At 40.1% G+C, this 15,390-nt stretch overlaps 1 protein-coding gene across 1 annotated transcript in view; it reads right to left on the minus strand.

Moving 5' to 3' along the window:
• Positions 1 to 1,982: 1,982 nt before the first annotated feature.
• Positions 1,983 to 15,390, minus strand: part of supt6h (SPT6 homolog, histone chaperone and transcription elongation factor) — a 73,827-nt gene continuing 60,419 nt past the window's right edge. The window contains exons 28-37 of the mRNA XM_078224918.1: positions 13,507 to 13,647; positions 13,221 to 13,416; positions 12,659 to 12,897; positions 12,047 to 12,160; positions 11,382 to 11,506; positions 8,093 to 8,205; positions 7,766 to 7,846; positions 6,732 to 6,886; positions 5,618 to 5,787; positions 1,983 to 5,048 (exon numbers count right to left, since the gene is read on the minus strand). Of these exons, the coding sequence (XP_078081044.1) occupies positions 4,859 to 5,048; positions 5,618 to 5,787; positions 6,732 to 6,886; positions 7,766 to 7,846; positions 8,093 to 8,205; positions 11,382 to 11,506; positions 12,047 to 12,160; positions 12,659 to 12,897; positions 13,221 to 13,416; positions 13,507 to 13,647 (1,524 nt within the window). The 3' untranslated portion in view covers positions 1,983 to 4,858. The remainder of the gene's footprint in view (positions 5,049 to 5,617; positions 5,788 to 6,731; positions 6,887 to 7,765; positions 7,847 to 8,092; positions 8,206 to 11,381; positions 11,507 to 12,046; positions 12,161 to 12,658; positions 12,898 to 13,220; positions 13,417 to 13,506; positions 13,648 to 15,390) is intronic.

The raw sequence follows: 15,390 nt of genomic DNA on the forward strand, positions 1-15,390 counted from the left end.
GTACCCAAAGTGAATTTTTGAAGATATTAGGAATGGTCAGACCTGGTTCTCCATCCTATATCTCATGGGGCACTGAGGCCAACTCTTAGTGCCTGAATCAACAAACTGCAGGCTTGAAACTAGCATCCTCCTGCTGTGTTTGGTTTAGTTTTACGAACTGGATAAGCTCAGTAAGCAGCTTTAATGTTTATTAAATATGTGGATTAATACTTTCTCACTTCATTGTAAAATAAAATACATGAATTGAAATCACTGGTAGTTGAGCAAAACTGGTACAAAGTATGTAAGCAGTGACCAGGAAGATCCCAGCTTGATGTTTGGCTCTAAACTAGGCCTTCTTCAGGTTTTGGAAGGAGAAATCAACTGAGTTCCCTCTTCTGAGCTCTCTTAACTAACCTCCTCGGAACTGCAATTCTGGAAATAGGGCAAAACTGTAATTCTGGTACATTATTAGCAGGTAAATAACCTTGAAGCACTCCAAGACTCATAATAGTTGCTTGGGTGGCAAACTGAAGGGCAATTTCACAATGTATCCCAGTAAGGAGTCAACATTGTGAAGTTGGGGCAAGCCTGAAGAGGTTTTAAAAGGGCTCAGGCAATATTGATTCATGAACACTTTACTTCCCATTACGATGACCCATGCACAACCTGAATTAACTCCCATTTTCACAAAGTAATTGTATCAATGCCCAAGTGAGTTGAAGCCCCTGAACGAGCAAACCAGCTGAGTTGGCAGGGGAAATTTAATCTAACTGATGCACACTGCCCAATATACTCCTTGGAGATAAGTTTTTGTCACAGGGATTTAACTGTGTCTATTGTTACTTAGTCCCACCTTTATACTTTATTATATTTTTTGCATGGCCAGTCACTGAAAGTGAGAGTTGACAATGTCACAGGCAGGGAAACTGGGCATCTGGGACCTGAAGGAATAAAGGCAAGCCATGGTCTATCTCCTTAACCTGATTACTACATTGTGAAATTAACAGTTCAATGATTGAGAAAGTAGTGTAAATTACAGCGAGGCAAATTCAATGACGACTCAGTTTGGTTTTGAAAAATTTAAAAGGAGCAAAAATTTAAGTTAAAAATTTTCCAACCTGCTCCACAAACTTGAGTTAATTTTCAGAACCAGATTGTTTGACAGTAATTAACAATTTTTGGATTGTTAAAAGGATATTTAAGCTGATATGGGCAAGACTAAATTTGCAATGGGGAAAGTTTAAGGGAGATGTGGGAGGGAAGATTTTCACGCAGAGAGTGGTGGGTGCCTGGAACACGCTGCCAGAGGTGATGGAAGCAGGCACATTAACAACATTTAAGCATCTGGATAGGTACATGAATAGGGAGATAGAGACCGAGTAAGGGCAGATTGTTTTCTTTTAAGTTTAGTTAGGGCATCATGATCGGCACAGGAGGGCCGAAAGGCCTGTTCCTGTGCTGTAATTTTCTTTGTTCTTTGTATTTGTACCCACTATGCAGATAAAATGCATTGAATTATGTGAATTTATTGTAACAGTGAGCTAAACAGCGAGATGCTGTTGTCAAAAAGCTAACAATGGCACGGCTCAACTCACTTTGCAACTTTTGGTTATGGGTTCAACCACAAATGTGTTTCTTGGTGTACCATTTCCACATAAATAAAACCATTACACGAATGTTATAAAATATGTAGGGGAAGTTTTCAGGTACATAGAATAATCCTTTAAAATATTAATTTTCCTCTGAGCATACAAATTCAGATTTGGACAGAAAAATGCTGATGCCCTCAAGTGATGTTCTGAACAAAAAAGCTCAACTGAAAATGATTTTGTACCTGGGATTAAAACAAGCCTGGAACCTACCTTTGGAATAGTATATTAAAATGATGATTAACTTATGGTGACAAAATATTCAATCGTGAGGTTTTGCGAGCCGAGATGTTATAGGCAACCTTTACACTTTTACGGGAAATCAGTCATTAAAATATTGAAACATGAATATCTTGGTGTATTTGCTTTATTCATGGAAAGATACAACAGGCATCAAGAATGGAAAGCATGATGTGGTTTAAATTTCCTTGTGACGCAAATACAACTTAACGCTCATTTATGAAACCATAAAACTTTAAATTATTGAAATAATAGAATGTAAAGAGAATCCCATTATTTTCCATTTATTTCCCACCACAGATAATCAGTGGGAAAAGGCATTCACGAATAAAATAACTAATAAGTAGGTTTAAGATACTAGTAATTATAGAGGTTTAAACATGTTTTTCTTCAGTGTAAAATGGAACAGAATTACATTATAGTTCAAAGCATAATACAGTTCCCAGTGTGCACAAAAATGCTTTCAGTGCACAGCCGAAGCTTGCTCACATTCAACCAAATTACAACTCTGTAAATTCAGTTGCTTTTGCAGGTCAGATAGCTGTGCCATAGCAGCTTTACTGAAATTGCACATGGCAAAGTTTGTACCTGCTTGTTGCAATTGCAAAATGTGCATATAATAAAATTTGAATTCACAGTACTTTTATAAAAGCTTTAGTTAACTAGGTGAATAATGTATTGAAATTGTCAACTCTCTGCTTCAAGGTGACAACATTCAAGATTGTGTCAAATTATTCCATAATGCAAAACAATTAAATACAAAATGGAGCTCTTGTGGATCACTCATTTTGGATAGACATGTACTTTCCTGTTCTGAAGTCATATTTGACTCAAAACATTAACTGTTTCTCTCTTTATAGATGCTGCCAGATCTGAGTATTTCCAGCACCTTGTTTATATTTCAGATTTCCAGCATCCACTGTACTTTGCTTTTATTTTAATGTTCTTCCTACTTGATCAGAATCACTTCCTTGTGAAAAATAAGTCCAACATTTCAACGCTTTGCAATCCGTTAATTTCAGCGTTTGTGCTACTGAAAATTTTAGCAATTCAATAGGTTGGCTTTTAATAGCTAAGAGATTGCATTAGGTAAAATGCTTATTAAAAAGTACCACAAGCATATCCTAAATATGTCTCATGAGCAAGTTATTAATTTACCACTTTTCAACTGAAAACTTCACCCTCCCCTGCTGTTAAAGTAGCTTCCTTACATGCTTTATTATTAATTAAAAAGCCAAGTTGAAAACAAATATTTGGGCAAAGCTCTAAAATTCTATTATTCCTTGGGTTCAAGCGCTTTTAATCCAGGTATGGGCCAGTTTCAGAGAAGGCATCCAAATTTCAGGAATGAAATACCGTAAATGAGGATGATTGTAATTCCCATTAACATTTTTCAATAAGCAACATAAATATTTAATACAAACTGGCTACAATCTCCCTTTGGTTAAATATCTTGGATAATACAGTACTGTAAATACTCAAGAATATATTTCATAAAGACCTTCAATTATTTCTGAACCATGTTCCTGAAAGGATTTTATAATGCATCACTGACAAACGTGACACAAGGGAGCAATTTAATAAAGTTTGGGTGCTATTTTGTCTCAACAATAAAAAATATAGAGCACACAAGTTGGAGTCTTACAAGGGGATAATACAAAGGCATTCAGGTGATTTAATGCATCAAAAATGGTACAGGTATTCCATTCGCCACATCATTCCTTACAAGTGGAATGTGTGGGGTGGTTCTCCGCTTGTAGCAAAAGCCACAGGATAGACTGTCAACTGGGTGAGTTGAGCTGAGTTGAAGCACTATCGTACAAAGTGATTTGGATCACAGCAGCACATTTCAGTTCAGTACCTGCTGTAGGAAAAAAGCATACCCTGCATATATATTACGACAACCAACTGCTGCTGATCAAATGACATTGCACAATGGCACCTGAGCTTGGATGACTTGATACAATGGTCAGAGCCTAGCTTCCATCTGTCAGAACATCATTTGCTGTTGCAAAGAAAAACTAAAAATGGAATAGACCCACTATTATATATACACATATATACACACACACACACAAATATATATATATATACACATAGACACACTCACACATACATACACACATTAATTAACAGACCAGCGGAATTCAGATATTGTAAATTGATTAAACTTCTTGCTCAGATTCTGCAACTCCTCATGTATTACTCTTGATGCTATCACTTACATACTGAATGGCTTTGAAATACAGATGCAGAAGTAAAGCTATTTATGGTTGAAACATTTCATACTTCAAGTGCCTATTAGGTAACTGAAATATATTGTTCTGATCTGATAAGTTAAAAAATAACCAGAATGTGAGAAAGTGTCATGAAAACTAAATGCTCTTTTATTTAAAGGGAAAATGATCTTATTAAATCAAGTACAATTTAAACTATCTTTTCCCACCAGAACATGCTGGTGATAGGTTTGTTGTTTGTCAAGTTTCACCACAAGCATAAAAAAAAACAATTTTGCATATACCCACTTATGTACACCATTATAATATATGAAGCATTTGTGTGTGCCAAGCAGGGAGATAACCAGTATGCTTCAGAGTTATCCATTACTTAACGGTTACAAATGTTCTGAAATTCGAGCTCTGTAGAAATTAAAATTAGGCTGTCTGTAAACTGGCATTTCTTTTCACATGTGCAAATCCCAGTAGGGTCGGGATACGCACTCACTGGTTCAGCTATTTGGCATAGTACACAAGCTCATTGGCCTATTCCATTCCAGCTTTCCAGTGATTTCCCTTACGTTTCTGTAAGCATCACGTCTCCTGTTGTACGGGCAATACTGAGTGTCACAGACATTCCGAAAATAGCCAATACATAGCTTAAGAAAAATAAATCCCTAGCTAATAGCTGTTTGGTGTAGGGAAACACTGAAAATAGCAGACCCAGCTAAGGGGGGAGTAAAGTTCAAATGCTGTTCATTCTGTCCTCCTCTACCGGTCCATTTCATCGAGCAGTGGGGTGGCGTCACCTGCAATGGACATTGGGGTCCCTTCAATCATGGGACTCGGTGAAGGCCGAGGAGTCATCTTTGCTTTCTGTTTTCTTCGTTCCTGTTCTTTCTCCTGCAGCCACTGTTCTGCTATTTTACCCCAGTCAACTGCAGTATGAGCAGTCGAAGTCCTAAGTCAAAGGATGAGAAACAGTGTTAGCCGTTCTTGAATCCAAGCTGTTGCAATGTTAAATTTTGCTTAAGCTGTAAACCATTCAAAAATACAACACATCTTTCAATTGCAAGCCTGGACTGAATGCCTGAGATTGGGACATGGCTGTGTGTGGATTGCTGATGCGAACCTGAACATCATCCATTTTCTGTTTGAGCTTCAGCCATCACACCTTTGATAATTAGCTGCCATTTTAAGGTTTTTTCATGACTGATTAAAATGCTTTACTCCCATTTTGATGTGCAAGACAATTCCAATCTTTGAAGGTAAATAGTGCAGACTGTGGGTACATTTTTGTCTTAGCGTTCTGAGCATATAGTTTGGCATGTCAGTGGGAGTTATCACTCATCACTTAGAACATGGTCTTGGTTTAAAATTATGACCTCTCACCCGCCCACACTGAATTTAATGCCATAGTTTTCCCCACTTACTTAACTGTTCCAAGACCCCTTGCAACTTCCTGCTCCAATCCACACTACTTACTGTCCCTCTTAACTTAGTGCCAATCAACGCTCCAATAATACTCACTTTGGCTGTGACCTTTGTCGGGTTGTAGATGGCGGTATGACAGAAGCTTGAGGTGTCGCATTACCATGGTACTGAGGTGTTGTCATTGGTTGCTGACTGGGCGTGGTGTACGAATAGCTTGGAGTCATCAATGGTGTTGCTACTGGCTGCTGTGCAGGAGTTGCAAAAACCTGGAAAAGGATAAATGTTGCAAAATCAGGTTCAATTAAAGGCAGGCAATAGCTAATTAGAAAATTACTGGGATTACACCATTCTTGTTAATATTTAAAACCAAGTTACCTGTTGCTGCAATGCTCAGTACAACTAGAGTAAAAAGTACAAGCTTATACAGCCCTGGATGTCTATGTCCCTTAAGAGATGGTGAAAAATTAAATTGCAGAAAACACAATAAATGAAGATTTTAATGTCATTTGTATTTTGGATTGATAAAATATTGCATTTTAAGTAAAGTAGGAAACAATTCAGTGAGCATTTGCGTAGGTTTTGGCATGAGAGCGGAACCGAAAAATGGGGAATTCACTTGAGTAGAAGGCAATGTTGGAGTTGTAGCTTATTGTTGGCTGAGCTGATTTTTACTGGCAAGGATCCTGTAGAAAATCTCTGTCCCAAGTTCGGTCCATCTGATCCCTGATTTACTTCAGACTGTGCTGGCTAGGGAATTGCCTAGGCAAACTCCTGGGTGGGGTGTGTGTGTGGGGGGGCGGGGCATCTTCAGTGAACTGCAAACTTTTCTCTACATTATGGACCAGCTCAGAGGATGCAAGATCTCTAAGTCCCATGTACTTTTTACAAACATGCATAGTATTTGGTACAAATTGAGGCAATGGTGCAATATTTTCAACATCACAATTATTATTCTCTCAAACAATGATACAACAGTTTATTTCACCTGTCACTGTGCACAGTTGAGAGCTTGGCTGATAATTATTCTGGGGTATTTCCAATACATCATAGATTCATGCGGTGGGTGTTTTTGGATAATGGACATGTCGGGGAAGTAGTTAAACTGTGTTTGGGACACGAATGCAACATTTAGGATTTAAGATTTAGAAATGAGAACCAACATGGTAGTGTTTAAAAAGTTGAAATTAGAAATCTTAAAGCAGCAACATACGTGATAGGCACTGCTTCCTCCGTAGCCATACTGACTGGATCCCCACTGTGCTGGCGTAGCATTTGGATTCTGACCCTGTCCGGTAACAGCTGCTATGGCATTGAACATTTGTGTTGTCATGTTCTGTGGGAGAGCATTAACTGCTCGTGTAAGATCTAAAACAGAAAGAAAATTTGCTTTGTTAATTATTTATCAATTTAGAGAAAAGTCCCATTTCATTAACGCACCTAAAGTGTAAAAGTACAAGTTCTATTTTGTCTATGTTGAAAAGCTTTAAGACAGATTCAGTGTGCAACTGTGTGGCTCTTAATATTAGTTATTGGATATGCAACTAAGATACATTACAACATTCTGAATAAATACTACAAAATAGAATCACTTTCTTTTCAAACATACATGTCAAAGGCAAATCAAACCACACCACAAAACTCTAGGATTATCAATGTCATACTCTTAACACCTAACTTTATTTTCTTTGGGTTTAAGTTTGAGGTCCAGGGCTTGAAGATTACAAATCCTGACAAAATCAAATTCAGTCTGCTGCCCACCAGGAAATGACTGTCAGCTGAATATTAAATAGAATTATCAAGATGATCTTCTGAGTCCATAGAATATGGGAAACTAGCAAGACAAAAGTGATACCCGGCCTAATCTCTAACACTGGTTTATTAAAACCACATTGCATTAAGCATCAACATACTAAACAAAGATTTCTCTTTGTAATGCTCCTTCTGGCTACTGAATAATCCCACTGAACTGTTATCTCGGAAATACAATGGGCTTGAATGATGGTGATAGCATTAATGTTAAGCAAGGTAGGGAACTGAGGGCACCAAAAGCCACAATTCGAAATGTCAAAGTAGCAAAAATAAAAAAATCTCACTGTAACTATCTGCTTTAATAGCTGAGAATTACTCATTTCCTTGCCATCCAGCTTTAATAGTGATAAAACTGCAGGAGTATAGATCATACAATCAGGAATACAAGGCATCCGACAGCTGCAAAAGGAAAAGCAAGCAGTTTTGTACACGTACCTGCCAAATTAATATTAGCTGGTGTTGCATCCATTGAGGCAGGTGTTCTGCTGGATCTGCTTGTGCTTGAAGGGGTAATACCTGTAAACAGTGATTGTACTAATTTAACTATTCACAGTACAAGGATTTATACTATTATCCCAATCAAAAAAATCATACATGTCAATGTTTGTGGTAAAATATATTTCATCCAAGCTTTTTTAAGAGAATACATTCAGATTATTAAAAGTCAACTGTACCTGCATTTTTCAGGTATTTAATTTCAACCCACTATAAAACATGCAGACGCTATACATCAGTTACCTTTGCTGGCATCTTTGGTCTTACCTGGCACAGGATCCTGGAAATGATCTTTAAACCATCTAAATAGTCCATTCACAGTTGGGAAAACATGCCCCCTGTAGCGATATCCTTCTGGTGTCACTGTAACAAACTCCACCCTATAAAATAACATGGTGCTTAAGAGTGTAGACAGAAAGCAATGTACATGAAATTATTGTGTTAAACTATTTTTTAGAATGGTCATATCAACTTCCAGGTTTTAAACCCACAGCCATTACATACCTTAAAATGTCCCAGCCACCACCACCATCATCCCTGGGTATGCCATGCCCCACCAACAGGACAGACACAACAGAGGTGATGGCACAGTGTACAGATGGAAGGGAGTCGCCACGGGAGTCCTCAACATCGACTCTGGACTCCATGAAATCTCATGACTTCAGGTCAAACATGGGCAAGGAAAATTGGTGATTAGCACCTACTGTCCCATGACTCCTCCACTCAGCTGATGAATCAGTATATCTCCATGTTGAGCACCGCTTGGAAGAAGCATTGAGGGTTGCAACAGGACAGAATGTACTCTGTGGGGGACTTCAACATCCATCACCAAGAGTGACTCAGTAGCACCACCACGGATGCCGCTGGCAGTGGGAAGACAATAAATGCTGGCCCAGCTAGTGGCACACACATCCCATGAAAGAGTAAAGTCCTAAAGAACAAAGCTGTTAGACTGGGTCTGCGGCAACTGGTGAGGGAACCAGCAAGAGGAAAGAATCTACTTGACCTCACCAATCTACTGGTCTCCGCTCTGCCCACAGCAGCGCTGGTAGAAGAGATCACTGCACAATCCTTGTGGAGACAAATCCCATCCTCACATTAAGGATACCCTCCATTGTGTTCTGTGGCACTGCCACTGCACTAAATGGATAGAATCATACAGTGCAGAAGAGGCCCTTCGGCCCATCACGTCTGCACCGACACTCGAGAAACACCTGATCTCCCATCTAATCCCATTTACCAGTTCTTGGCTCATAGCACATCATTACATTCAAGGCTAAGTGCTCATCCAGGTACTTTTTAAAGGATGTGAGGCAACTCGCTGCTACCTCCCTTCCAGGAAGCGCATTCCAGACCATCACCACCCTCTGGGTAAAAAGGTTTTTCCTCACATCCCCCCTAAACCTCCTGCTCCTCAACTTGAACCTATGTCCCTTGTGACTGACCCTTCAGCTTCGGGGAATAGTTGCTCCTTATCCACTCTGTCTATGCCCCTCATAATCTTATACACCTCGATCAGGTCGCCCCTCAGTCTTCTCTGCTCTGACAAAAACAACCCAAGCCTATTCAACCTCTCTTCATAACTTAAATGTTCCATCCCTGGCAACATCCTGGTGAATCTCCTCTGCACCCCCTCCAGTGCAATCATATCCTTCCGATAATGACCAGAACTGCACACAGTACTCCAGCTGTGACCTCACCAAAGTTCTATACAACTCTAACATGATTTCCCTGCTTTTGTAATCTATGCCTCGATTGATAAAGGCAAGTATCCCGTATGTCCTTTTCACCATCCTACTAACCTGCCCTTCTGCCTTCAGAGATCTGTGGACAAACACGCCAAGGTCCCTTTGCGCCACAGAAATTCCTAGTGTCATGTTGTTGATTGAATACTTACTTGTCAAGTTACTCCTTCCAAAGTGTATCACACTTTTCAGGGTTAAATTCCATCTGCCATTTATCTGCCCATTTCACCATCCTATCTATATCTTCCCCACAACATTCGATGCCATTACCATCACTGAATCCTTCATTATCAAAATCCTGGGTGTTAGCATTGACTAGAGACTGAACTCGACCAGCCATATAAATACTGTGGCTACAAGAGCAAGTCAGAAGCTGGAAATTTTGCTGGCAAGTAACTCATCTCCTGACTCCTCCGCTTGGGGTGGCACAGTGGTTAGCACTGCTGCCTCCCAGCGCCAGGGACCTGGGTTCGATTCCCAGCTTGGGTCACTGCCTGTGTGGGGTCTGCACGTTCTCCCCGTGTCAGCGTGGGTTTCCTCCGGGTGCTCTGGTATTCTCCCAGTCTGAAAGATGTGTTGTTTAGGTGCAAAGGCCATGCTAAATTCACCCTCAGTGTACCCGAACAGGCGCTGGAGCATGGCGACTAGGGGATTTTCACAGTAACTTCATTGCAGTGTTAATGTAAACCTACTCGTGACACTAATAAACAAACTTTAAAAAAACCTTACAGGCTACAAGTCAGGAGTGCAGTGGAATATTCTCCAGTTGCTTAGATGAGCACATCAACAGCATTCGAGAAGCACAACACTATGCCGGACAGAACAGCCCACTTGATTGGCACGTAAATATTAACTCGCATCACTGATGCACAGTAGCAGCAGTTTGTACAAACTATAAGTTACACTACAGCAACTTTCCAACGTTCTTGGAAGAATAAGGGTAGCAGGTGCATGGGAAACGCCACCTGCAAGTTGCCCTCCAAGCCACACACCATCCTGACTTGGCACTATATTGCTGTTCCTTCACTGTGCTGGGTCAAAATCCTGCAACTTTCTTCCTAACCGCATTGTGGGTGCATCTGCATCACATGAGCTGCAGCGATTCAATAGGGCAGCACACCACCACTTTCTCAAGGGCAATAAATGCTGCCTGAAACATCCACATTCTGAGAGTATCACAAACATCCATACAATAGATTTTCTACCTTTACAAAAAGATAAATTCCTCAGATCCTAAACCTGTTGGACAACGATACCCATCTTTGACACAGCCATAAATCCATTACGAATTCTCACAATTTTAGCAAATTCACATCTTTGGTTTCTACTGTAATGCATCATCGCTGAAAGAAACTAAGATCTTCCAAAAATAGAATACTTTCCTGTTCTGAAATGAACCATTTACATCAATAAATTAAAATATCAGAGTTGTGGCAGACTCTTTCTGGCCATCTATTGTGATCGCAGTGCAGATATACTGCCAGGTGCAGTTAACAACTGCTAAAATCAGAACAGCTCGGTACCATTAAGAAAAAATAAAACAATGTGCCATCGTTGAAAGTCACATGCTTTTTCAGCTCAAGGCTTCCAGATATACCACTATCCATTTTACAAATCAACTGGTGTGATACTACTGGCTTCCCTTATTTTCTGCCATGGAGCACACGGATATCACAATTATATCCATAATAAATACTTCATAGGGCCTGAAGAGAGGACAGATCTTTTCAGTGCAATAATTACATGGACTTACTAAGAAAATTTGCTGTTTATCTACTGAAAATACAGAACAACATTTTGGGGATACCAACCTTGGTTTAGCGCGAGGTTGATAGCCTAACAAAAACTTTCCCGGCAGTTCCTTTGACGCTGAAACATAATAGGGAATAAAAGAAGGCTTTTCTCTTTTGGATTTTGATAGAAGTTCTTCCATTTTCTAAGAAGAAAAATGCCATATTTAATATTTTTGTATCACAGAATATGAAGGCATGACATAACATCCCAAAATTGGCTGCAAACATTTTATGGGCACAGATTAATTTTAAAGTTCAATAGGAAAAAAGCTGTTACGCAATCAAAACATGAACATGACACTTGCTTATGCAGACACTGACTGACCAACCAATGCATACATAGCATTTAGTTTTCTTTATTTTCATGATCGCCAATTTGCAGTCCCAGGAAGGGCCAAGGACTGTCCATGTTGAGCGTGCCTCCGTGAATCTGCACTATTCGCCTCCCCCCAACAGCAGAAACATCATTTAATTGAAGCATACTTGCTTGGTTGCCATTAGGATAATTTAGTTTAAAACATCCACATCATTGGGACATAATAAAAACTGGTTGAGTAAAGATTAACATTAATCTGAAAAGCAAAACTGTGTTTCTATTTTCTCAGTCTGTATTAATAAGCTCTTTAGAACAGTTCCCTGTGAAACCATTATTGAACTAGCCAGTTCACATGCTGTGCAAATACCTTGCGGTCTCCGCCATGGCAATCCTGGTAGTATTTGTGATACAGCAGGTCACGAGCAAAAGATGCCATTGGCTGCACATAGCGAGCTGTAATTTCATCGAGATCTTCAAATTCCTGGATAATGACATTGCAGATCAAAAACTGTAAGAACCTAATAATGCAAGATCGACTTTTCAATAAGATATATAAACTTATATATATCTTATACAAGTGATGACCATTTGGAGGACTACTTGAAGAATGAAAGACTTCAATGAATGAAAAAGGTGCTTCATGCACTGCATTGAGATATGTATCAAATACCGACTACACGCAAGTGTAAAACCTATCCACAAGAAAAGCTGAAGATAGTGCATGAAAATATACATTAGTTCACATTAGAGATGATTTACTCTGAATTTGACGCCAACAGTAACCTGTATCACATCTGTATTTTTAAATTGTAAATAGGCATTTTGTTGCAGAGAAAAAAATCTTTGCAGTTACTTTGAAAACATTGTGCGATGCCTATTCTAAGAACTGTTGCCACATATCTCAGTAGATACAAATTCAATGGAACTTCATAAAATCTATATTTGCAATTAAGCAGATTAAGATGTGCTTTTAACTTACCTCATTGTTGATTAGAAGAGACTGTCCCAAGCTGAAGGCATTCTCTTTGCCTTCTTCCCTGACATCTATATGTTGATAAATCCCATCTGTCACTTTCCAAGTTACAGTCAGGTGGTTTGCTCCCTTGCTGCTAGGTCGGATGATAACATCTCCTTGGTCCATTGTTTCCATCATCTTCTCGGCCTGCTTGAAGTTGATATTGTGGAATGACGGGTGCACGATGACCCGCTTGATGTATGCTATGGGAGAGTTAGGAGTAAATAAGTATTAAGATAACTTAATAAATGACAAGCATTTCGGTTTTTACAGATTGACCACTTAAGACCTCCAAGTTCGCAAGTTTGTAAAACTAGCATGTTTTCTCAGGTTGACTGCAGAGGAGAAAAGCAGCTTTCAAGTCTAAGATCTCTCTGAGGTTTTGTTACATTAAGATAACATGAGTAGCCTGGAGGGTTGAAGCTTACTTCAGATTAACAAAACAACTGACAACTGAGCTCAAATAGACTGACGACATCTGAGGTTTTCAACATTAAGAATTCAAATATTTAAATTTTAAACTTACTTGTGCGCTGCTGTTTCTTCTTTGCATCATCTTCTACTTTTCGGTCCGCTGCCTCAGAATCAAAGTCATAATATGTGTCCTTAGGCAATTTCCATTCATTGTTCTTATCCATTAGATCAGATGTTCGACACGTAAGATCCACACTAAATTTTTCAATGTCTATCTTCATTATTCTGCAGTGTACAGTCATGCCAATCTACAAGGGAACAGCAGTACTCCATTACATATCCAGTCAGATATCACCCCAGAGAAATAGGAAAACAGTTTGAGAGAGAATAATCTCTACCTTGACCCTTTCTTCAGGATGTTTAACATTTTTGTCACTGAGGAATTTTGTTGGAATGAAACCTGTTACATTGTTGTCCAGCCTTGTTTTCACTCCTATAGCTTGACCAGGACAGGCACCGCTGTCAAAATGATTCCAAACCTGCAGGGGAAAATGCCAATCTTTAGAGAGCAACTTCAATTATTTAGTGGCTTGCATTTTTCCTGCTGAAGGAATGCGAAGGACAATGTTAGGGAAGAAGGGAACATTAGGCATGCTCACAACCTTTTACATAATATGAATTCCTTCAACAGATATGCTGTAAGAAAACAACTGACCATAGAAATCATCATAGAAATCATAGAAACCCTACAGTACAGAGAGAGGCCATTCGGCCCATCGAGTCTGCACCGACCACAATCCCACCCAGACCAGACTCCCACATCCCTACATATTTTACCCACTAATCCCTCTAACCTACGCATCTCAGGACACTAAGGGGCAATTTTAACATGGCCAATCAACCTAACCCGCACATCTTTGGACTGTGGGAGGAAACCGGAGCACCCGGAGGAAACCCACGCAGACACAAGGAGAATGTGCAAACTCCACACAGACAGTGACCCAAGCCGGGAATCGAACCCAGGTCCCTGGAGCTGTGAAGCAGCAGTGCTAACCACTGTGCTACCGTGCCGCCCCGTTGATCTTTAAATTAGAAATAGACCTCCAGATGGAGAGTGAATTAGATAGGCTGACAAAGAGTCAGGCAAGAAACAGGCAGACAGAGTCGGATGAATTTGAGCCCCTAAAACAGATGAGGGTGGGTGTTAAAAATCTGAATCCTGAACCAAACCCATCCCTTCTGGTTTTGGTGGAGGTGGGAGAGGGGTGGAGGATGAGGATTGGGTAACTGAAGCACTCTTGGGGGGCGGGGGGGGAGAGAAGAGAGTTGGCAATTTAAATATGATAAAGAGGCTGTGAGCATCATTTTAAATTAAACTTTGGTTCCTGAGCTCCCCGAATGCAGCTACAGGGAGGCAATGATTGTTGGATCTAGGAGTGCATTTATAATTGCCTCTCGAATTCAATGTCCCTGACTTGATAACCTGCTTTGATTGAACACCCCTGACACTTCTGATCTTCCCTCAATCTGCCCCCAACACAACACGAGACCTCCGACCTTGGCCATTTCCCCTTCCCCACAACACAATCCGAACTCCCTGATCACCCCTCCCAAAGCCTTGAAGCATGCAGCCTATTGTGGCCTCATGTCTCCACTCATGCCTCTCCCTTATATGAGGTTGAGGCTTGGACTTGTCTAGTCCTATGGCCTTTGCTCCAAGGCTTTCTACTCACACTGGAAGCCAAACATGGGCTGGCCTCCTGGTGGAGAATCAGTCAACGTTGTCACACACATGTTGTGGAGTTAAAACTGCACAGCGTATAGGGTAACCCCGACTTTTAGACTTTCTGCATGTTATCAAATACCCATACCCTACCTTCAGGAGGGTCAGGATGTTAAAATGCTCCCTTGAGAGGGAGAGGAGAGAGAAGACAGACTTGCTTTCATTTAGTGCCTTCCATAACTGCAGAGTATCACAAAGTGCTTTAAAGCTAATTAAGTATTTCTGAAGTATAATCATTGTAATAATATGGGAGACATGTCAAAGTTCCACATATAGGAATGCACTAATGACCTGCTTTGTTGTGACTTAATTTGAGGGATCAATATTGGCCAGCATTCCTCTGCTTTTCTTCAAAATTTTTAAAAACTTAATTCATTTTAGGGGATGTGGGGATTGCTGGCTAGGACAGCATTTATTGCCCATTCCTAGTTGCCCTTCAGGTGATAGTGAGCTGCCTTCTTGAACCGCTACAGTCACTGAGATGCAAGGGAATAAATTC

This window comes from Mustelus asterias, chromosome 12, assembly GCF_964213995.1.
Source record: "Mustelus asterias chromosome 12, sMusAst1.hap1.1, whole genome shotgun sequence".
NCBI classification, from domain to species: Eukaryota; Metazoa; Chordata; class Chondrichthyes; order Carcharhiniformes; family Triakidae; genus Mustelus; species Mustelus asterias.